The sequence below is a fragment of the Chaetodon trifascialis genome, chromosome 11 (assembly GCF_039877785.1).
Source record: "Chaetodon trifascialis isolate fChaTrf1 chromosome 11, fChaTrf1.hap1, whole genome shotgun sequence".
Taxonomy (NCBI): Eukaryota; Metazoa; Chordata; class Actinopteri; order Chaetodontiformes; family Chaetodontidae; genus Chaetodon; species Chaetodon trifascialis.
In genome coordinates, this window is record NC_092066.1 from 20,066,730 (window position 1) to 20,089,966 (window position 23,237).

General features: G+C 45.2%; 2 protein-coding genes across 4 annotated transcripts in view; one reads left to right on the forward strand and one right to left on the reverse strand.

Moving 5' to 3' along the window:
• LOC139339495 (E3 ubiquitin/ISG15 ligase TRIM25-like) overlaps positions 1-23,237 on the forward strand; it is a 308,448-nt gene that overhangs the window by 9,267 nt on the left and 275,944 nt on the right. The gene's annotated exons all lie outside the window — the stretch shown is intronic.
• chd8 (chromodomain helicase DNA binding protein 8) lies at positions 1,784-22,960 on the reverse strand. 3 transcript variants are annotated; one of them, XM_070973391.1, is made up of 39 exons: positions 22,882-22,960; positions 20,692-21,758; positions 20,179-20,505; positions 18,947-19,060; positions 18,312-18,814; positions 18,035-18,146; positions 17,453-17,656; positions 17,219-17,287; positions 17,060-17,115; positions 16,848-16,965; positions 16,627-16,710; positions 16,307-16,444; positions 15,064-15,185; positions 12,875-13,118; positions 12,615-12,791; positions 12,156-12,299; positions 11,957-12,055; positions 11,695-11,854; positions 10,491-10,701; positions 10,150-10,345; positions 9,791-9,961; positions 9,363-9,653; positions 8,972-9,192; positions 8,672-8,874; positions 8,341-8,497; positions 8,163-8,252; positions 7,946-8,049; positions 7,696-7,819; positions 7,362-7,437; positions 6,962-7,233; positions 6,496-6,728; positions 5,532-6,185; positions 5,339-5,445; positions 4,818-5,039; positions 3,875-3,970; positions 3,648-3,761; positions 3,424-3,525; positions 3,223-3,327; positions 1,784-2,937 (listed from the first exon to the last, which is right to left on the reverse strand). In XM_070973391.1, exons 2-39 carry the CDS (start codon positions 21,655-21,657, stop codon positions 2,569-2,571), a joined length of 7,755 nt encoding a protein of 2,584 aa, XP_070829492.1. In that variant the 5' UTR covers positions 21,658-21,758; positions 22,882-22,960; the 3' UTR covers positions 1,784-2,568. The 3 variants fall into 3 exon arrangements, with proteins under 3 accessions (XP_070829492.1, XP_070829493.1, XP_070829491.1); XM_070973392.1 differs by having other exon boundaries at positions 5,339-5,442; positions 17,453-17,659; XM_070973390.1 differs by having other exon boundaries at positions 17,453-17,659.

Genomic DNA, 23,237 nt, shown 5'->3' on the forward strand with positions numbered 1-23,237 from the left:
TAAAAGACTTTTAAATCAAATCAAACAAGATTTACATTTTATTCTCGTGCTTGCCTGCTTCTCCCTGTATATGCATCAATTTGCCTGATAGACTCTGTCATGGGTTAGATTAATGGCTGATTCTTACCAACGCTATTGATGTTCATTTCAGGTCCTTGTTGAAACAAGCAATGGTGTGATGATGGTGTAGAAAGAACTCTGCTGATACAAGCTTATGTTAAAGAGAACTTTTATTAGCAAGCTTAGTATCAAATCAGACGCCGGTAGTCTGATGGAGAGCCTGGGTCGAATTGGTTGAATCTCTGTCCTTCTCTCCTTGATCCCTAGATATATAGATGACATCTGATACACACTTCAACCAATCACAGATGTTATTGCACATATACGTAATTGTCTTCAGAACACTCAGCTGTCTTTAATTGTACAAGTTGATGGGTTGACAGATCTATCCGGGGCCCTCATCTAAGGGGCCCCTGCAAACACATCACCACATATGGTTTTATTCAAGCTGGTCCTGCTCTTATATGACCTTTGCCCTCCAATGCTCAGACTAGTTTCAATCAATAGTTTCAATTCTAACATCTTAACCCAAAAGAACCCACGGTGACACAGGTGTCACAAGTCCTTTAAATGTCCTGGAAAGTTCCTCATACAGCTTTATCCTTGTCTTTAACTCATGAAGTCCCTAAGTGACACATACTGAACATCCTGATTGGTCATGTGACATGTCGTGTAATTGTGTGTTCCCATAACAACATTTCCAAGATGTCTGTGTGCCAGGTTAACAAACGTGACCAAACTAGCTAAATTTAAAAAGCTTGCTTTTTGTTGCTAAAGGTAAGATTCAAGCCATTTAAGAATTCTAATGCTTACATAACACGTCCTTTATTGCATTGAACCTGTTGTGAACACGTTTCTTGAAGAAATTGATATAAAACAAATCAGATAAATATTGTTGTGACATATATGTCACATCGGGCCTTTAACCTTAAAATTGTCACAGAAAACCTAATGTGACATATATGTCACAATAAGAAAAAATATTATTATCTGCTCAGCTAATTTAGCTGATTTGATTCAACCCCCCATAATTTTCCATGAAGGAGAAATGGGACTGGGTTCTTATGGGTTAATGTATGAAATCAGACACATCACTATCACTGGCAGCTGACTGGAGAGAGCATTAAGACCTTTATTTCCTTTGAACACCTCAGTTTCTCCTCACTTCTGTGCTATGTTTTTTTGTTTGTTTGTTTTGCACCTTTGTCAGGACACCATCATGAATTAGCACTTACTTCATCTCAGCTACAGCCTGTCAACAGCTGATACTGATCACAGATTGGATTTATCCAGACTTGATGATTCTTAAAAGATGAGTAATGTATACTGTAATTTCATGGTGTATCTGACTATATACTAGAAATACAAATTTAAATAATAGCTGCATATTGAAGTTCAGACAAGACTGTGTCCAATTGAGAACTACTGAAATCATTTTAGAGATCTAGCTGTTTCATGCAGGGTGAGTCGAGAAATTCAACTAAAGAAGAGACGAGCTGTTGAACTTTCTCTTTTGACGTAAGCTTATGTAGCACTGATCTAGTCCTTCCTGAGAATTTTGTATGTGTGGACACTTCCATTAATAATAATGTAAGCTCCTGTCCATCTGCTGTAATTAATGCACAACTGAAATGGAGATTTTTTTTTTTTTTTTTTTTTTTTTTTTTTACAAACCTGCTTATTGCTTCTCCTTGATCAAAGTCACAATAACACACACAAACTTGCTTTCACTGTAGATTGCTGTTATTCATTTCACAGATACACTCAGATCATAAAACAAGAATAGTAACTCACTGCCGTCATCTTTGCACCATAGTACACAACTGACGAGCTCTACATTGTACAATACACCCATCCTCCTAGCACTGCTTCAGTAACTAATACGCCACTTTCCCTCTCCCTCCCTGTCAACCCCCACCCCTCCCACAGTGAAAACAATAACAGTACATCCACACACTGGATTCCCCTTGTAGTTCACACACTCATCTGGACACACAAGATATGACCAAACGAGATCTGGGCAGGGGGTGGGGATTGTGGGATCTGGATCCAGGCTCTGCTCAGTACACATGTCCAGTTTCATGTAGTGCTAGAGGACCAGCATTGAGGTTCTTAGATAAGAAAAGGGTATCTGTACAGCAGGGGTCCCCTTTTGGTCATGACTGGGAATGTGATGGGAAAAAATTGGTTTGGAGGAAGAGGAGGAGAATGACAAGTCATGAAGTAAGAAAGCTCAGCTTTTTGCCATTTTGTCAAAGGTTAGAGAGGAAGATTGAGGAGACAAAGATGGAACATAATTGTGATGATGGAAAAAGAAAACAGATGGGTGCAAACCTGCTCCTTTCATGGAAAAAAATCCCCTATATAAAATAAATGAATAAAAGTAGCAACAAAACGAAAACACATCCAATGTTTGATACATAATAGAGAAAAATAAATGATGAGGAATAACATGATTCATTGTTGAGAAGGGGACTAAGTCAGATGTGTTCGGAGCGAGGGGCTCAGTCAATCCTCTGAGCTTGATGAGGAGTCAGAATCCTTCTGTTCTATGATGACATCGTCCAATAGCGCCTCTTGATCCGAGCTGTCATAGTCACCTTGGGAAAGGCTGTCGCCGCCCTCCATTTTAACGTCAAAGTCCGGACTGGTGATGAAATGATGGGACGTCTCCAGGTCCTCTTCATCCATCATGTAGGCTCCGTCTGAGACCAGAGTCTCCTCTTCAACTCCGTCAAGGTTGGGGTCTTCAGGGGTGGGATCTGGAGTGTGGTGATGGTGGTGGTGGTGGTGGTGGTGATGGCGGCGGCGGCTTTTCTTCGGGATCTCTGAGTGCTCGCTCAGCAGTCGATGGAAGAAGTTCTCAGGCAGGAAGCCCTGTGAGAAGAAGAAATATTATTAAAATAACTGGAAAATCTATAATGGGAAAAAGACCCAAATTAACCAATCAGGGAGACAAGCTTTTTTTTCGTGATTAGTTCTCTTCCAGTAAACCACCATACACCTCATTTTAACTACATTTCAACTGTACATTAAAAGTGTCTTGAAAGTCAGACCTAAAGAAATAGAATATCAGAGAGAAAGCAATTAAAAAGGAAAGTCACATTTCTAAACAAACACTGCACAGCAAACACGCAATAATAGAATATCCTGAGTACGTACAGAGCTCCGAACAGTTTCCGACCAATCGGGTGCTACAGCATTATCAGGATTCTCCTCCAGATATCCCCTCAGGTCTTGCAGCATCGGACAGAAAGCAGCTCCAACCTACAGAGGAGAAACATTGGGATGTTTGTCTGTAAGCGAGAGATAATACACGGCCAACAAATCAGGTGGACGGTATCATTTTGCTGTGGGTCTCACCTTCTTTCCTGTCCTCATGTTGATGATTTTGACCTTCTCGCTACCTGTCAGGGCTTTATCTGCCCTCCTCCTCCTCTTCCTCTTGCTCCTGTTCACAAGAAGCTGAGGAAACAAGACGTGATGAAGCCGAAACATACTTTACACATTTTATTATGAGCAGGGAAATATGAATTGACACTTGAACAGTTGATCCTGTTCATAACTGATGCATGTCATGAGCGTACCTCCAGCATGTCTCCCTCCACCTCATAATCAGGGTTCTCCTTCAACCATGTGGGTGGGTCCCTCCGCCGAGGAGTAAGCTCCAGTGGATCATGAAGTCCATCTGGGTCAGACGACTGAAAGAGAGACAGACAAAAATCAAGCTTGCAAACAAAATCCAAAGCGCTTTTGTTTTTAAAATACAGCTCCTCCTGTGCTGTAGAGGAACATGTAAACCTGATTTTTATACCTCTTGGTCCTTGCGTCTCTTGCGGCCGCTGCTCTCTCCTGCAGACCCATTGGGCATCAGAGCCTGCTTTGAGAAGGTCAGCTTCAGCCCCTCCTCCTGACAGGGTGAGAGACAAGAACACTTCATTCACTGTGAACTACACATCACAGCTGCACCTTGGAGCAGCTGAATGAAAGTATTTTGACAAACCTGGTATGAAAACCTCTGAGATTCATGCAGATTTATCCACAAATAAAAGCAACAGAATGTCAGCTTCAGGGCATTCAATGGATCGCAACTGGACTTGGTCAGTTTGTCTTGGAAGACGTTTCGCCTCTCATCCGAGCAGGCTTCATCAGTTCATGCGCACCGGACTAGATAGGACAGCTCTAGTCCAATGAAATGGTGTTAGGTTCAAGTAACAGAGGGGGAGGTCTGAGACACCACCTATCTCCCACATACAATGCTGTCCTTTCATCTCTTCCAAAGAGATTCAAAAACTTAGCCTCTGAAAATAAACAACAAAGCCATTCACACATGGCTCAAGGAGCCTCCCAATGACAAGAATGGGACACTAACGAGGCAGACCACTGTCACTGACACCCAAGGGTCGCACCCTACCCCGCCTTAATGGGGGATCGTTTGCCTCACAATAGAGTGATACCATCCTTGGTTTTGGGGGTTGGCCTCACTCAGAGGATAAATACTTGAACCTAACACCATTTCATTGGACTAGAGCTGTCCTATCTAGTCCGGTGCGCATGAACTGATGAAGCCTGCTCGGATGAGAGGCGAAACGTCTTCCAAGACAAACTGATCAAGTCCAGTTGCGATCGATTGAATGCCCTGAAGCTTACAATGACCTGGATGAATGAGAATATTCACAGACAAAAGAATGTCAGTTTTGGCATATTTTCAGCTGCCTGCCTCGCCTCAAATAATTCATTTTCTACAGTATTTTCACCTTGAGGAGCTTGACAGTGAACTCTCCATCGTCTCCATCTGCCCCGGGGCCACCTGGCGTGCCGCTGGGTTTACGGATCACCCTTGTGTAGGCCATCTCGTCTCCCACCAGCTCTGAGCTTGGGTTGATCTGAGCCTCAGACACGTAGCGCCGCCCTGAGGGCCACTGACCGGTCAGCACGAGCGTACACAGACTGTCCAAACGGTTGATCAACACACGGTCCTGAGGCAAAGAGGAAGCTACATGTATCAGTTGTTCACAACAAAAAACATAAACATGTGGTTTATTCTATTATTTATACTATCTATTATATTTTAGGTTTGTAAATACTATTCCCTGTCACCCTTTTGTATATACTTTGTGTTAACTGCATGCACTTTGTCTTTTAATATTCTATTCTGTTATTGATGCTGCTGTGAAATTCGTAATTTCCCCTCGAGGGATGAATAAAGGAATATTGAATTGAATTGAATTGAATTTATTCCTCACAGAGAAAAGTTAATTAACTGTAGATGAATTACCTTGGGCCAATCCACTCTGAGAGGATCAGGAGGAGGAATGCCATCCTGAGATGGAGTCATAGAGAGTAAGCTATTATCTTCATCCACATCACACAGCTTCATTCCTGCTAAGAAAAACAAAAGGGAAAACCATTCAATATGTTGTGTTTATTCCTGGAGGAATCGACATTTCTCTGTTTAACTACCGACATACTTCCTTCCGCCTCTTCCTCACTCTCTCCACTGTCATCGCTGCTGCCTGATCGTTCGGACGACGATGAGCCTGAATCAGAATCTGAATCCGAATCAGACCCTCCCTCTCCTTTCCTTCCTCCTTCTGTTTTCCCGACCTTCGCTCGGCTCTTCTTCAAGCTCCAGCCCTGCCCTCCCGCCTTGCCGTCATGGTGACTCAAGGGCGTACTCTGCAGGTCAGCACTGATTTGACCGCCGAGCAACCGGGCGTCCTCTTCAGCTCCCTCCTCCTTCACAACGGGCACGTCCTGCTCAGTCTTTGGGTGGCTGAGGGGTGCGATGGGCGGTGCTGGGGGTGGAGGGGGTGGGGCCTGCTGGTTTTGGATGAACTCGTCCCGAGCCTGACTGAAGGTGAACTGTGGGTCTGAGAAGATGGAGAGCTCCGTGCGGCTGACGCCGTGCAGTGCAGCGCCCAGCATCAACTGACGGTCGTGGTCCGGGATGTTCCACCAAGTGGGCAACTCAGAGCTGAGTGGAGCCAATGGGAGACGCTCCTCCAGCGAGGGATGGGGCAGGACTCGCTCACGGAGGCGACGTAGGAGGCTGATGCGGTAAAGGGTACGGGAAGCACGCTCCTCAGTGATGGGGGCCACAGCCTGGGAAAGCTCTGATGGATCTGAGCAGGATGACAGAGGAGAGCTTTACTGTCATGTGACTGCAAACTCAACATATTCTGCTTATGTTAATAACAAGTGAATGTCCCAGAGTGGGATACATGAAGTCTGATTTTATCTTTTATCAGACTAAGGAAACTAAATGTACATAAGAAGAATACAGAAACCTTGAATAACCTGTGCATAAATACTGGAATCACTAGCATTCAAATATTTACATGTTGTTGGATTGAAAATAGGTATTCAACACTTTAACTGCTGCTACGGTAGCAAAGTCCTGTCTACTTTGACAGCACGTGTAGGAGGAGTTACCTTCACCACGGCCTGGGCGCAGGTGGCAAACTCTCCGGCACATGGCAACGAAGGAACGGAAGTATCGACTGAGACTCTCATCGGTTTTTTTATCCAGACGAGCAAAGGTACGGAAGCGGTTCCAGTCAAAATCAGGGTCTCCACCCTCAGGAAGACCTGGCTCCTTTTTGATCTTTTCCACACCAAATGTGGATACCACACGGTAGAAGTCGCATTCTTCCCTACGTGTCCACCTGGGAGAAAGACAGATGGCCAGTGAAGTGACGGATGAGATGGAAAATATTGAAGATTTGTATCCACTTGAAACATCATTTTTAGGGATGGGTCATGTCTTCATCGATACTACAGTGGCTTGCTTAGTTACTTTACTTTCACTCCAATAATCATCCAATCTTCCACTTACAGAGGTGCATGTATGCATGCCCCTGAGCCACTGCACACAGGAAATAATGTAGCACCAGTTTACCTCTGCTGACGCTCCTGCCGTGCAATCTCCTTCAGCTTGCTGGCCTGTTCGCACCGCCTGCGCCTGCGGTCGCCCTTTGCCTCTGCTTCAATCTTCAGCTGCTCCTGCCTGTAACTCCGCTGGTAAGCTGTGATCAGCCGCCGCAACCGTGCCGTTAGCGACGAGCTGGAGGGCCAGTCGCATGCACCACTCTGGCTGGATACGTTTTCTGGGATCGGTGGCACCGCCTTGTCCTCCACAGAAATCTCATCATCCACATTCATGGAGTCAGGCTGGAGGACAGAATAGAGACTTGTTAAATTGTTAATTACTGTTGCTTGGTTCCAAAATATTCACCCAAGTCTTTGCTAAATGATCAGTGCAGAGAGAACCACTTCAATGAGATGAGTCAGATCGATACCTCCTCGAAGAGATCTTTGGCGTGTCTTGATGCAGGCTTGAACTCTGGGTCCTCTGAGTACTTATCATAGTCAGCACTGTAAAACACAAACGATAAAGCACCATCAAGCTGGAGAAGGGCGAGGACCGTGTCTATCAAAGGAGCTCACTTTTCAAATATGTTTCATGAAGTTAATCTCAAGACTTTGACCATTTCAATTCATGGTGTAACGACAGAGGGAAAGTGAAATAAATGAAAATGTCTACAGTGTTACAATTGAACTTGTGAGTCAATAAGACTTATTAATCAATATGAGAATAAGTTTTAATTGGCCCTGTTAGCAAGAATCACTCACTCGTCTCCCAGCTCTGTGTCACCAGTGTGCTGCTCGGCATCAATGGCCTTGTCATCAGGCCGCCCAGCTCTCTCCAGGAAACAGAGGCAAGGGTCAGCACGCATGGTGGTGTACATCTCATAACCTGGTAACAGAGATCGAGTCAAGGCTGTTAAATGACAAGTACATGCGCTGACATTTAAATTTAAGCCAGACAAATCCCCATCCTTTTCTCATAAATGTCACAAGCTTACTTGCAGCAGAAACCTACCATGTTTGAATACGCCAGCAAGCAGTGAGCGGTCAGCCTCAGCATCCCACCACCCCGCAGGCACCTCCTGCTGCTCCATCTCAGGCATCCAGATATCAACATCTCTGGAGAAGATAAATAAATGCATGACATACTGTGTTTAACTGCACCACAGTCAGCTTCAGTAAATGAGTCAGTGTGTGTCTGCAATTATTGGACGCAGGGCAGCATCACGTACCTGATGTCAGCCCCTTTCAGGACAGAGTCGGCATGTTCGCCAATCACCTCCTGCTTCAGGTAGTAGAGCATACGCACCCTCAGCAACACCCTGAGGCGGGAGAGGAGAGGTTTTAGTGTCTGAACAGGGACAACAACGCTTTCAATCACACTCAGACAACTGATTGGGCTTCACTGACTTGTTGCACTGGTGCTTGAGGTGTTTGCGGTAGCTGTCGTCCAGGAGCAGGGTGTCAGGGTTGTACTTGTGGATCCACTCCACCTTCTGAACATCAAATGTGCTCTGCGCCTTTACCCTCTTACCCTTCCTGCCTCTTGGAACAGGGATAGACAGGCCTAGGCAGAGAAAACAAATATACAGTTAATTAACATTTCAATAACAGATATCTCAACAAACATCACAAACCAAAGAAAGGTCTTCAAGCACTGACTACATGAAAATGGCTATGAGTTAAGTAGGAATATGTTTCTTCTCCTTAAAACATGTTTTCTATCATGTGCAGCTCCTACCAGAGTGGTTGAGTAGTGTTTGAGGCTCGCGCCCGTTCTCTGGCGGCGTGATGAGCTCCCAGATGAAACTCTTGATGTTCTCATCTCCACGGTAATGGAGCAAACAAAAGACCAGGATGACACGACAAATCGTCTCCACGTCACGTTCACTCAGACGCCGCTTACATCTGGCATGGGACAAGATGTCCCTCCAGCGACCCCAACTGCAGAAAAGGAAAACAGATTATAGCATGAGAACAAGGGAAGGGAGCTAAGCATATAAACTGACAGCATATAAAGCTATCAGCAAAGCCTACATACCCATAGACAAGCAGATGTTTCTCCACCCGGAAACAGTCAGTGCGGCCATAACCCCCGCCACTGTGGCGGTCAGAGCGTCTGGAGGCGCGCGACTGTCTGGAATTGGCAGGCGGATACTCATCGTCGCTGTCCAGATCAGACAGGTCTCCACCTTCACCTCGTAAACTGGAGTACTGACGGGTCTGCTTGCGGACTCTGGGAGTGTCGATCACGAGGGTGTTCTGTGGAGGGAGAAGTTCACTTTTAGTCAATCACATCTTACTCCAAAGCAATATGTAAGCATTTAATTTACATGCTTATGGACAAGAGTATAACTAAATAACACACTAGTACAATCTGGAGTGTTTCACATGCTGTGGCAATCAGCTCTGGATGACCACTGCACACTTGCCTTTCTATTGATGGAGTCCATGTCTATGTCAGCTTTCTTGGCCCACTTCTGCCAGAATTCAGGGTCATCAAGAGCAATGTCATTGCGGTTCTCAGAAGCCACGAAGCTGGCCTTGGAGAACGTGGAGCCTTTGCCCTCGCTCTCGATGGTGATGGTGGTGGCTCTTCGCTGAAGGATCTGGTCGATGTCCTCCTCGCAGAAACGACTGCCTTCATCATTCTCATCCATGATGGCAGCATAGGCTCCCTTCCTCAGCAGGTCCTCAATTTCCTTCTTGGAGAACTGCTGGATCTGTTAAAGGCCAAGCAGAAAGCCATTTACACAACCGGATTAAGCAAACTCATTTTTCAAAATGAATGAGGTGCAACACAACAGAGCAACCTCAAAACGACCTGGCAGTCGGAGTGAATGATTGTCAGGTTTCTTACCCCGTTGACATTGCTGTCTTTGTTGCCACTCATGCTCTGCAGGACGGCACGATCCAGGCCAAGCTTCAAACTTGCTTTATCCAGCATCTCCCTTTCATAGGAGTTCCGAGTGATCAGACGGTAGACCTTGACAGCCTTAGACTGGCCAATACGATGACACCGTGCTTGAGCCTGATAGAAGCAATTAAAAAAAGGGTTAAAAGAGCATCACATAAAGCTGCTGAGATGAAACGAGGAGAATAGATACAAGTTTCAGACAAAAGAGTCTGTAAACAAAGAAACAAATGCACAGAATGTTTGTTTCTCTTGCAGTCTGACTGAACTACCTTTATACTGCACAGTACAGCACAATCTCGTACCTGCAGGTCATTTTGAGGGTTCCAGTCAGAGTCAAATATAACACAGGTGTCAGCAGCAGTGAGGTTAATACCCAGGCCGCCAGCACGGGTACACAGCAGGAAGACAAAGCGGTCTGAGTCAGGCTTGCTGAAGCGATCGATGGCAGCCTGACGTAAGTTCCCACGCACTCTGCCATCAATTCGCTCATAAAGGTATCTGTTAAAAAAAAAAAAAAACAAGTTCGCATCACATTAACACGTCACAACTCCTCATAAAACTTAATTTTATATTTAAAATATATTTAATATTCAACACATTTTAGAGATCATCAGCTGCATCAAAATACACCCTGGCCTCTCACCTCTTGTTAATGAGGTAGTCCTCCAGAATGTCCAAGCAGCGCACCATCTGGGAGAAGATGAGCACTTTGTGGCCACCTGCCTTGAGGCGAGGCAGCAGCTTGTCCAGTAGCACCAGCTTGCCGGCCGACCGAATCAGGGCCTGCAAATGGAAGTCGGGAGCCAGGGGGTCATAAACCTCCCGCAACTCCGCTACGATCTTCTCCTCCGCGCCTGGACAAGAGAGAGACGAGAGATCCAAGTTTACAATGCTGTTCAATCATGCTGGCTTTCCACAGCTGGAATGGCACTGATCTACTGTGCAGTATTGAAGTTATTGTGATGCATATTTGTTAATCATATTCATCTTCATCAACATCAACAGTCGACTTTAATGCTCCTCTGTTTCTAAATGACAAACAGGGATGTCAAGATGTCATAAAAATATATTGTGCTTTTAGTCCTCCAGTCAATCAGTGGTGAAGTGAACGTTACAGACTCATGGGCACTTTACATTTGAATTAGATTACTAGAGGAGTCACTTTGCAGCAAATTTAGCTTCTGTTTTCCCTCAGAATGACTGATGGCTGTTCCACACAGTCAGATTTTATACTGCCCTTTCCAAGTAATCATATTACAGCTGACTGTGAGTGACAACTAACCATGAAGGAAGCCTTTTAAGTTTCCAAAGATAAATGAATCATTTCAAAAAATAAGTGCCAACTGCATTTGTCATCACTTTAAATTTGCAACTCTTGTTTACACAGCATATATTATGCTATGACCTGTGAAGCCGATCTCAGCACCATCCAAACCTGCAGCTAGCACAACTCACGCTGCTTATTGTGTGCAGCAGCTTTCACTTCACCTCTGATTTAACGCAAGCTCACTCTGCAAAATGGCACCCAATAAAAACTACGACTCGTGGTAGCACCTGAAACCCTATTTATTTTTCTGCCAAGTGAAATGCTAATACTTGGAATGGCTCTTCAAATATGAATAATAAGGCACACTTCAGGTCAGTTACTATTGAAAATATATGTACAGCTGTACCTTTTCAAGCCTGAATGTAACACACACAAACACAGAACGCAAGATGCCCAGAACAAAGGGCTAAACAACCTTGGCACACTGTTGTTAATCACATCCAACACCAGTAATGAGAATACATTTAAACTTATCAACAGTGCTTGCATACAAGTGTGAGTTAATATTGTGATGCAGTACCATTGATGAGGTAGGGGTGGTTGCAGCACTTGCGTAGCTCCATCATAGTGTTGAGCAGGTTCGGGACATTGCTGTTACTATTTGCCCCTAAACTGAGGAAGCTGAAGTTCCTCTCCAGGATGGCCCGGTAGTACTTCTTCTGGACATCCGTCAACTCAACCTGAGAGGTAGCACAGTCAATCAAACGATTAGCCTATTTGTGTCATTCAAATCTCCTAACACAACACAGAGTTTACATGAACGTGCACTAATGTACACCAACCTCGATGATGGTCTCTTGTTTGGGTGCCAAGTTCTTCTCAACATCCTCTTTGAGCCTTCGTAACATCATGGGTTTCAAGATGGCCTGCAGCTTCTGAACCTGTGGACACGAAAAACAGAAAGATTTGCTCAGTGACAACTGTGTGACACCCTAGGCAAAGGTGCCTGTGAATGTGTGTGTGTATGTGTATATTTCACACCTGTTCTTCTGTTTTGAGGTCTCCAAAGTCTCTGAGGAATTCAGTCTCAGAGGGGAACTGAGCAGGCTCCAGGAAATGAAGCAGACTGAAGAGTTCCTCCACAGTGTTCTGGAGAGGAGTGCCGGTCAACAACACTTTGTGTTCCTGGGAGAGACCACAGAACATAAACAGAACGTAAGGAGAAGAGGAAGTGGAGGAAGGCAATTATCAGGCAGGGAGGGAAGGGAAAAAAAGATGCAAAAAGGAGGGGACAATACAGAAGGAAGAGGGGGAAGAACCAGGAATTCAGAAGGAAACGAACACAACAGGTACAGAAAAGTGTAGATGGGGTCTTAACACCCTTGAAAAGCCATCCACAGTGAATGTCAACGTCAAACTGATTGCAACATCCTGGTCTAGCCTATTCTCTGCATATTTGACCACCGATTTTGCCCTGAAATCCAGTCGTGGTCCACTCACCAGATCCAGCATCTTCAAGCTGTCCAACAGCTTGCAGTTGCGATTCTTAAGGCGGTGAGCCTCATCAATGATCACACAACGCCAGGAGATCTCCCTCAGCTCCGGGCAGTCAGATAACACCATCTCAAAGGTTGTGATGAGGGCATCAAACTTGTACGCACCCGGGATCAAGTGCTCCTGTACACAGAATGGCAATTTTCATAAGACGCGCTGTAACATCAGTAAAGTAAATCGACAACAATCATAATCAGTAACTCCACCTTATCATCCTTGCAGTACATCTCATACTGCTGGATCATCTGTCGGCTGGCCAGGCTGCCGTGGTAGACGATGGCGTTCATGTTGGTCCATGTGGAGAACTCCCTCTCCCAGTTGGTGATGGTGGAGAGGGGGGCAATGACCAGGAAGGGGCCTTGGATGCCAGCAGCATAGATCTCAGAAAGCAGTGTGATTGACTGGATGGTCTTCCCCAGACCCATCTCATCTGCCAGGATACAGTTCTGCCTGAGAAACAGGAAACACAGAGTAATTAGTGAAGCAATCAACAAGCATCACCCCAAAAGAAGAAACTTTTCCTGAACATAGAGGACACAGTGCCTACGTCATGTGGTCCCCTCATGTTACGCTTAGGGATGCACCAATCCGATATTGGTATCGGCGTCGGACCTGATATTGAAGAAAATTCTAGATGGGGTATCGGTGACAATGGACCCGATACATAGGGGCCGATCTATTCAGTCTAACGCTATGCTATAGGCACTGTGAGTTGCGTCATGCGCAAGCAACACGCAGTGCTGAAGCTCACATAATGTTGACCGCATTGTTTTCAAAATAGAGCAAGCGAAAGGATCAGCTATCTGGAACTTTTTCACACTACCTCAGCTCGACGGCTGCTTGCAATACCAGCACAGTAAATGTTCCGAGGGTCGGTGGTAAAACGTCAAGTTATGACACAACCAACTTAATCAAGAACCTACAAAGATTTCACGCAAGGGAGCACGCTGACTTCATTGAACTGAATAAACAAAAAGGAGGCGGTACGACGCAGCTAACTTTGAAGGAGATGGAGGAAAGAGGTGAAAATTTTAAACGTAACAGTGTGCAGGCAACAAAAATCACAGAGAGGATGTCCTGTGTCACTTTTAATTTTAACTGCACACTGGCTGGATGAGAGTTATGTGCAACACAGTGCAATGCTCAATGCTACAAACTTCCGTGGGTCACACACCAGCGACGCGATCGCAGCTACCCTGAAGGAAATGTTTGACATACGTTGAGTCCACGTGATTCTGAGGGACAACAACAGCAACATGCGAAAGGCGATGGACAGTATGAGAGTGTGTAGTTTTGCCTGCGTTGCACACACAATGCAGCTGGTTTTCAACGAGGGACTTCTATCACAGCGCTGCGAGTGATGCTGTTGCAGATGGGAGACAGATTGTTGCACACTTTATATTCCTTTTATATTCCTATTTGCACTAACTGAACCAGTTACACTTGTTATATATTTTTTTTACATGTTGTTTGACCAAGCTAGAGAAGCTATTGGTTTAAGATTGTTGTACTGGTGCATAGTTATTAAATAAATAACTCAGTACATTTATATCTGTTTGTTTTTTAAGGAAAAAAAAAACAGGAAAGAAATGTTTAAGCCAAGTCTGATGCACAAAAGAATGATCCCAGTCTTTTCCACACAATGAAACATACCATTTGTTAGGTAATTCAGCGCTGTTTTTCTGGATCGGTATTGGCTGATTACAACACCTTATTTATCGGTATTGTATCGGAGGTGAAAAAAGCGGATCGGTGAATCCCTAGTTAGGCTCTACTACAATCCAATCCAAACCCAATTCTAAAGTTGTTTGTGCTACTGGTTTAATTACACAGTGTTTCTGCATATTTCAACAAGTTATACTTAAGACTTTTTTTAAAGAATTTTATGAATGAATACACCTGAACACCTTAGCCACATTAGCCCAAACACCACATCATGTCACACTAGCTGAGTGTGCTCTGATAAATTCTGAACAAGCTGCACAATGTACATTATTGGTTCTTGGTTTCATGTTATAGTTTTGTTACAGCTTGAATATGACACATCAAAAAGCAAGACTGAGGTTAATACAGCATTATAAAAGTGACCTTACCTTTTAAGACAAAATTTTGCGAGGACATTTTAAAAGGCCTAAAATTCAGATTATTGGATTTTAGACCTTTTAAGGAGCCTCAGAAACATTGATTACTCAGTGAAACTAATCCAGTTTGCCTATGGTTTTAAAATGCTACAAGTCATCATGGAGTATAGTGCGTGTGTGTGTGTGTGTGTGTGTGTGTGTGTGTGTGTGTGTGTGTGTGTGTGTGTGTGTGTGTGTGTGTGTATGTGTGTGTGTGTGTGTGTGTGTGTGTGTGTGTGTGTGTGTGTGTGTGTGTGTGCGCGCAAGATAAATACCTGTTGTACCAGTTGAAGAGCAGCCAGTTGACTCCCTCCAGCTGATACTCTCTGAGCGTGTTGCCATTCTTGTACTCTCTGGACTCCTCCAACTTCTTCCATGAACTGGCAGACGGCCGTGCCTGAGGAGAGACAATGAAACATGGATGAAAAAACGAGAACCGCATGAACCCTTTACGCTTTGGTCTTGGACACCAACACACTGGCTTCAACAGAAACAGAAGCAGTAGGGTTACCTACTGTACAACCTGAACCGGTCGCCAGCCGATCGCAGGGCAACATATACACACAAACAACCATTCAGGCTCACACTCACACCTAAGGACAATTTTAGAGTCACCAATTAACCTAATGAGCATGTTTTTGGTCTGTGGGAGGAAGCCGAAGAGAACCCACACATGCACGGGAAGAACATGCAAACTTCACAGAAAGGCCCTGCCTGAACCGGGGATCGAACTGGCAACATTCTTGCTGTGATGCACACGCACTCCCTGCTGCCCCACCGTGCCACCCTTTCTAGAAACCCCCTCCTCTTTATGTAAACAACCAGGACCATTGTAGTCAATCTCAAACTAAGACAGAGTCATAGGAGGAAACATTCGCAGCATTTTTTCAAGCTGGAATTTTTGACCACTAAACAGCAAAGGTAAGACATACAGACAGACAAACTTTCCTAAATCATAAAGATTTACGAAAGTTTTTTCGGCTACTCTTTGGCTGCTAGCTCGCCGAATTTTCGTCGCACAGTGAGGAGGCAGACATCTTCGTGATCATCAGACTCTCTGCTTTTGTGGTTTGCGTGAAGTGGTGATATCAGCAGATGCCATAATGTTGACGTGCGCTATTTTTGTGTTTTTGTTGCGCATGCACATAGAATTTCTTGGGGTATGAGTTTCGTTTGGGTGGCAATGCTTGGTAGAGGCTTTTAGCTGAGTTTCTCCCCATCATTCTGGTATGCTACAAGTTAGGATTGGTGCTTCTTAGCGTGAGCATTGACTGTCTGAACTGTGCGCATGTCATGCAGCCCTGCAAAGTGATTTTTAATTAGTCACAGTAATACCGTATACCACGGGAAAATGTGGGGAAGGTTCAGCAGCATCAGTTTTTATTCTAAAGATCTTTTCCACCCACATTCATTGCATCTTCTCTTTGTTGGTGCACCATATTTTCCACTTGAGAGAATGTGCATAAAAATCAAGCAATTAGATTTAAACTCCTGACTATTTCCCACTTGACTGCTCACCGTTTTCTTCAGGCGAGGTTGCCGGTTTTGGATTTTGCTGAACTCTTCAACCTTGCCCTCGTCCACGTCCTCCTTCAGTTCCCACGTTGCGTCTTCGTAAGGCAGAGAGCACCACTTCACCAAGTAGTAGATCACAGGCTAGAGGGAAGAGGGTTAAAGCAAGTATTTAACTACTGCAAACGTGTTACTTGATAAAAAAGAGAAAGGGTCATAATTCTGATAGAAAAAATGATGAGTCCAGCCACGCAGTCAAGACAGGATCAGATTTTCTCTTTTATCCAGCTGTGAAAGTGATTCCTTGTTAGGGCCTGGTCTCTCACCTCGCCGTTGTCCTTGTCCACACTGTGGGAAACATCCAGGATTCTGTCCACCTCTACATAGTCTGGGTTAAACGGCTCCTCATCCTGCAGAAAAACACAAGAGACGCTAGTCAGAGACAGTGGAAATATGTAGAATATGTAGCTATAGTTCATGTAGTTGAACCACATCCTAAAACAAGAGGTTTCATCATGTGCTGCCCCCCCCCCCCCCCCCCCCTTACCTCCTGGAAGAGGTGCCTCATCTGTGCATGTTTGGTCTTGAACCTCTTGATTTTTTGATGGATCCTCTTATCTTTCTCCAGCTGCTCCAAACTGGCCCACTCACAGTGTAAGTATGAACTAAGAACAAAAGAGTCAAGTTTTATTCATCTGGATGACGACTCAAAAAAAAAAAGAAAAACGAAAATAACTGCCAAGAGATCTTCAAACTTACTAGTTCTTGTATTTCACAAAGAATTCCTCAACATTTGTATATTGGCCCTGGGACACCTGAAAGAGAAGAAAGGGTTTTGGGGGTTCCATGATTCTCAAAATTAGATGAAATCATCTTAAAGACTTGTACTGGAATAACTAAAAAAGAGATTAAACATACTTCTTTCTTGGTTAACCTCATAGACAGAACTTTGTCTACAATAGCAGCATCTTCTTCACTTGGGTTTTCCTGTAAAAATCAAACAGTAAATCACTGAACTGTTGACCTTCAGCGGTCTTAATATTAAAATCCAACATATCCATCCTGTTTCAGTCTGAGCCCATCTTTTAATGGTGGTCATTTCAATCTCACCAGAGACAAAAAATAACCTTGTTACAACAGTTCTGCACTCACCACAAAGAACTGCATGCTCGCATGTCCGTCACCATCCACCTCCATTTCCTGTTTAAGCTGCGCTGCTGCTCCGCAACTGATGGAGGCTAGAGCTTCCGCGGCTGTGGTAACGTCCACATCTTCCTGCTCATCTTCATCATCTGTTATCTTGATATCCAGGTCCTCTGTGTACTTCTTTCTCTTCACCACCCGATTGGAGCGCCTCTTCTGGCCAGAAGAGAGAGGTGTAAATTGAATGTGTTTTGAAAAAGGTCATGCAGAAAACACACGGTCACACACACCACAATGTGAAATAATGAGAAGAGACGTTATTAAATGTCCACCTCTGTCTGTGGCATTTCTTTCCACTTCAAAAAAAAAAAAAGAAAAAAAAAAGAAAAAAGAAAATCACACCCTTTGTAGATTGTGTTGATGTCTAGCTCTAAAACAGGTTTCACTACAGTTTTGTCCCTGGAGACAATATAGTATACATGTAATATATATGTATGCATTGTCTTTGGTTGTGCTGACTATTGATAAGATGTGGGGGAAATTTTCAAAAGTGTGCCGATCTTGCCAATGTGACCATGTGTGTATTTGTACCGTAATCAAGTCATCCTCCAGCGCAGCAGGCGAGGCCGGACTCAGCTCCCCATCAGAGTGGTCTGAGGACACATTCCTCTTTCTTTTCTTTGCTCCCACCAGAGTAATGGTGCTGTGATGGAGGAAGAGAGCAAAGAGAAAGACAGAATGAAATAGCAGCAAAACACCATTAAATATCTATCGAGAAGACATTTCCGTGCACAGATGCATTGAAATGATTCCCTCCTCACAAACACATACATGTATATTTACATATATACATATATATATCACTAACTTTGTCTTGGTCTTGCTTTTGCTCTTGTTTCCAGCCCCAGGTATTACTGTGCATCCAGCCACCCCAGTTGTTCCTCCCGGTGTCTTCGCTTTGCTCTTTTTGTCGGCCCCCCCTGTGGTTTTGGGCACCGTTCCCCCAGCTACGGGGCTCTTCTTCTTGCTTCCTCCTCCGCTGGTCTTTTTCTTAGCAGCTGACACCACAGTCAGAGTGCCTCCCGTTTCTGGGGAGGTCTGTGTGGTTGGAAGCTCATTCTGGTTCAGGACTCTGGGCAGGTTCTTCTCACCACGTGCTTTGGCCCTGGCTATGGCTTCAGCCACAATACGGTTTGCTTTCTCCTGCTTGTCCAGGATCTCCATGCGGCGCACAGAGGCAGGGTCGTCGGGTGCCTTGGTGATGCGGATGGCCTGGGACGGAGTGGTGGTCGTCGTGGAGGGGCCTGCAGCTGACGTGTTAATGACCTTCACAACGGACACCGTGCTGCCAGCCGAAGTTGCTGAGCTTGTCTGTGTGAAGGGGAATGTTTCAGAGTGAAGAAACTCTTTGCATCTTCTGCCATTTTTTATGGGAAAGCAGTAAGCCCCCCTCTAGTGTACAGTATATAAAATAAGAAAACGTCTGCACATCTGGAGGCCTACCTGTGGCTGGAGAAGCATTTTAAGCGGCACTGCAACTCTCTGTCCTCCTTGGCCCTGTGAGATCTGCAACACCTGTGGGCTGCCTGTATTGCCAGCTCCTGAGACTAACTGGTACTGGGAGAGTGGAAGAAGAGACATGTCAAGTCACGGTCCACTTTGAAAAGAACCAAAGTGGGAGATTACAAAGCCAGGTTAGATGTAACACAGTAGAGCAGTTAAAGTACATGATCTGAGAATTTGGCAGGACTTTAAAGAACATTCAGATATTTTGTGAAATGCGTTTGTTTGGCGTCTTATCAACAGTCAGACAAGAGTAGAGCAGTTATCAATTTAATCTTCGTACTCTAATACAGATATCTCTCCAGGGTAATTTAGGTTTGACAGCTTCAGAGCTGTAAAACACACCTTTGACAGAGCTAAGCTAACTGTTTCCCTCTGCTTCAGAACATTGTGTTGAGCTAGCCTAACACATCACAGAACAACCTCTGTTCTAAGAGAACAGAGATCAGTTTCATCTCTAACCTTTTCATCTCAGCCACGACTGTATGAAATAGCAATAAACTAAGCAGAAACACACCCAAGCTGTGCATGTGTATCTTACATGGCAACTTCATTATGATTTACGGTCATGTATTGTGTATGTCATGTATGTCAACATTATTTTGGCGATATGTAACTTAGAAGAGCCAACAATCAGTTCGACTCAGCTGCTATATACAGAAAGAGCAACACAGCTGATTTCTAAATTGAACCCATTCAGCCTTAAGTAAGGAGGACACAGGGAAGTCTGATCTAAAATTCCTACTGTTTTCTTTATCTCCAAATGTTTCTAAAACTTGCCAGTCCATCAGCTATCCACTGGCTACAGTGAGCTGATACCATGCGCCATTCAAAACAACAACTGTAAATATATGGCCAGTAGAAGTGAGCTAGCCTTAACGTTACAGGAATAGTTGAAAACTTGACTACAAGCAGACAATGTCAATATTGAGTGTGTCGGGAAAAACTTTTGCTTAAATCAATATTAGCAACACTAAAGACCTTCAACTCCCCCTTTGAATTTCATCAACAGAGAATAACTGGCAGTTTGCATGATTTCTTACATGAACAGCACTTTATCACAAAAGAGAACATCGGAGCTCAGAGTAATCTGTCACAAGCGAGAGAGGAGCAAAACATGGCTGAGAAGAAAACTAAATGATTAAACAAATATTTACTTCCATAATCCTCACCTTAACGCCTCCTTGTTGGTTGGGCTGTTGCTGCACCTGCAGTTGAATTGTGAGGACTTTTGGCTGCCCTCCAGCCTGTCCTGCAGCCCGAGCCTGGGTCAGGGCAGCTAGCTGGCTTCCCTGGAGCACCAGTTTGCCTCCCGGAAGCTGACCCAGCAGTAGTCTAGCTGGAGCCTGGGTCTGCTGCTGTTGCCCTCCATGGGCTGCCTGAACCTGTTGGATTTGTGTGACCTGCTGCTGGGCTGTGACAGCTTGACCCGCTGGTGCAGCAGAGCCAGCCTGGGAGGGCTGCTGCAGAACCAGGGTGATCCGCTTTGCTTCACCACCCTAGAATCAGAAACACAGAGAAACTTATTATAACACTCAGGAAAGAAACTGACCTAAAAATACAGCTAGTGAAACTCAGCAATGATGTGCAAACCATTACACCAATTCAAGCGTGACCTGCTGTGGAGCAGCTGTCAGGGTGACACCTTGCAGTCAGCCTGTTGTGGCAGAGGAGGTGGTGCTTACCTGCGTTTGAGCCTGCATGGCTGGCTGGAGCTGCACTTGGCCCTGAGCCTGAACCTGGATCTGAGCTGCCTGGCCTTGGGGCTGTACCTGGATCTGGGCAGCCTGAGGCTGGACTTGGACTTGAGTCTGGCTTTGAGCCATCTGTGCTTGGGCTGGGATCTGCACCTGAACCGTCTGGCCTTGCGTCTGCTGGGGCATGGAAGTCAGTAGCATCTGTTTCACTGGCCCATTGGGAGACTGCAGCAGCCTCTGAACCCCTGCAGCACCCACCTTGACTTGAGCTTGTCCTGGGCCTGCCTGATTCAAAACTGTCCCCCCCTGCAGTATGGACATACCAGGTTTAAGAGGAGTACCAGACAACACACGGATGACTTTTCCACTGGTCTGGCCTGTAGCTCCTGATACAGTCTGCAGCACCTGGGCTTGACCCTGGGGACCTTTCAGAATGACAATTTTGCCACCAGCCTGCTGTGTGATGGCAGCTAACTGCTGTGGGGTGAGCTGGTGAGTTATGTGTGTAAGCTGCGTGGTGGCAGTGGTGGTGGCTGGAGAGCTGGAAACAGTCAGAGGTGAGCTCAGCAGGACAGTGCTACTGGTGGCCACGCTGGTGTTGCTGACAATAGGTATGGTGGTCTGGGCCTGGATCTGAGGTACAGTATCAACAGAGGCCGGGGCTACAGTGGGAGCTGCAGCTATGGAAACAGTCTGAGCAGTCAGCACTGGCACTGGCTGCTGTGAGAGGGCTTGAACAGGGGCAGGGTCTGGGATGGCGGGAGCTGCTACAGGAACATTAAGGTCTGCGTTGACCGTGAGCTCCGACTCAGCTGGCGGGTCAACTTGGCCCAATGCCAGCTTGAGGGCCTCCTCCACTGGGTCTGAAGATCCCTGAGACAAGGAATCATCCGGTAGGGCATCCAGGTTAAACAGGGGTGTGTCCTCAAAGAGGTCCATGATGGGGTCTGCCATCTTGCCCACTCCACGCAGGGAGACGGGCGCAACGTTAAAAAGACTCCGAGATGGAAGCTAAATAGTTGCAGTCCAATTCTTCTCAGCTTTTAAGTAGACAGCTGTTAAGAGAGGAGAAACACTGACATCAATGAAGCAGTTAATGACTTTGACATTATTTAAACAAACTCTACTGTATGCTAATGTGCTCTCATCACACCTGCTTAAAACCTGAATACATCAACCGCAGTTTGGTGTGCTTCATTCGATGGTTAGTAAGTGTATTTAAATGTTTAACAATACAAGGAGCGGACAGAAACTTGGCAACTGTGGTCCTATGTGGCAAAAGGCAATCGAGTAACTTCAGGTCATTGATCCCCTCTCAGCTCCAAATGTTGTTCCATGTTCATTTGATCCAGAACAACATCACAACATCATTCATTTAAGTTTGGTTCCTGAAGCACGGAAAGGATGTGCACGGACAACTTTCACATGAACACACATGTATCTTCTATGCGCTGACACTGAACTGATCAGGTCAGTTGTTAGTGAGGTCCATCACACCACGCACACATTTAACAACTATGATATGAAAGTAAAAAAGTTTGAATGACGCGATGGATAACCACTGGGTTACACAAAAATACTTGTTTTGGGTATAACATCGAACTCGTGGCCGCCTTGTCCAGAAAACGGGTTCAATGTGACATTAAAGGTTTAGGGAGTGAAAAACTGAAAATTTGAGCCAATTTCAATGGTAATATTCACAGACTACCCAGGAGAGCTTCGGTGAATGAAAATAGTTGGTTGTGAAGTCAGACGTGGAGGGTACTGATGCTGGAGAGGCAGGATGCTTTCCTCTCTGCTCGTATTGCAGTCTTTCTCACAAAACCGTCGGCTAGCATTAGCTTGTACCGCGACCAAGATGTGCCTATTACAAAAGCGTGTGTGGGACCGAAAACGCTTGAAAACTCGGTGTATTGTATGTTTAGAATCGTTACCTCCCTTCTCTGTCATTTACTACCAACCATTCAGTCTACCGGACTCCTTCAATCTCATCAACAAACCGGACCAAACCAAAGCAACGTGCCACAATAACCATTGCCCGTCAACGTTCAGACACGGGTTAGGCCGCAATACTGTTTCGGTTGATCTGCGTCTAATTTTCGGCAAAAATACCTGAAAATAACCATCATGTCCACTGCCCTGACTCTCACAGTAATAATTTCGGCGTGCTAAATTTACCTTTGCATCGACACACATGGCTTTCTCCGTCTCACAACACTGTACGATTACAGGAAACGGCCAGGGAAGAGCAGGAACTAACTTTCTTGCCAGAGAAAGCGTAGAAAGCGTGCCCCTCGGATGTTATCAAAAGGTGATTGGTCCGTTTCCCCCAAAGCCGGCAGCATACGGCAATTTTATTGGGTAGACGAGCCTTCCATCATATATACGGCTGCTCCTGGGCGGGATGAGAGCCGTAGTTGGGTAGAGAAAACAATAAATGCGGCCTAGCTGGGACCATTTGACTGGGTGATCCTGAGCATTGCCGTTTTACTGCCGTAGATGCTCACATTAGAAAGCGCTTGCCCTTTAGAGCT

Coding starts and splice junctions, on each gene's coding strand:
- chd8 (XM_070973390.1), bottom strand. CDS start 21,657: ATGGCAGACCCCATCATGGACCTCTTTGAGGACACACCCCTGTTTAAC. Junction 9,654..9,790: donor AAGACAGCAATGTCAACGGG/GTAAGAAACCTG, acceptor GGCCTTTAACAG/ATCCAGCAGTTCTCCAAGAA. Junction 7,820..7,945: donor TGCTGGCGTATTCAAACATG/GTAGGTTTCTGC, acceptor CTCTGTTACCAG/GTTATGAGATGTACACCACC.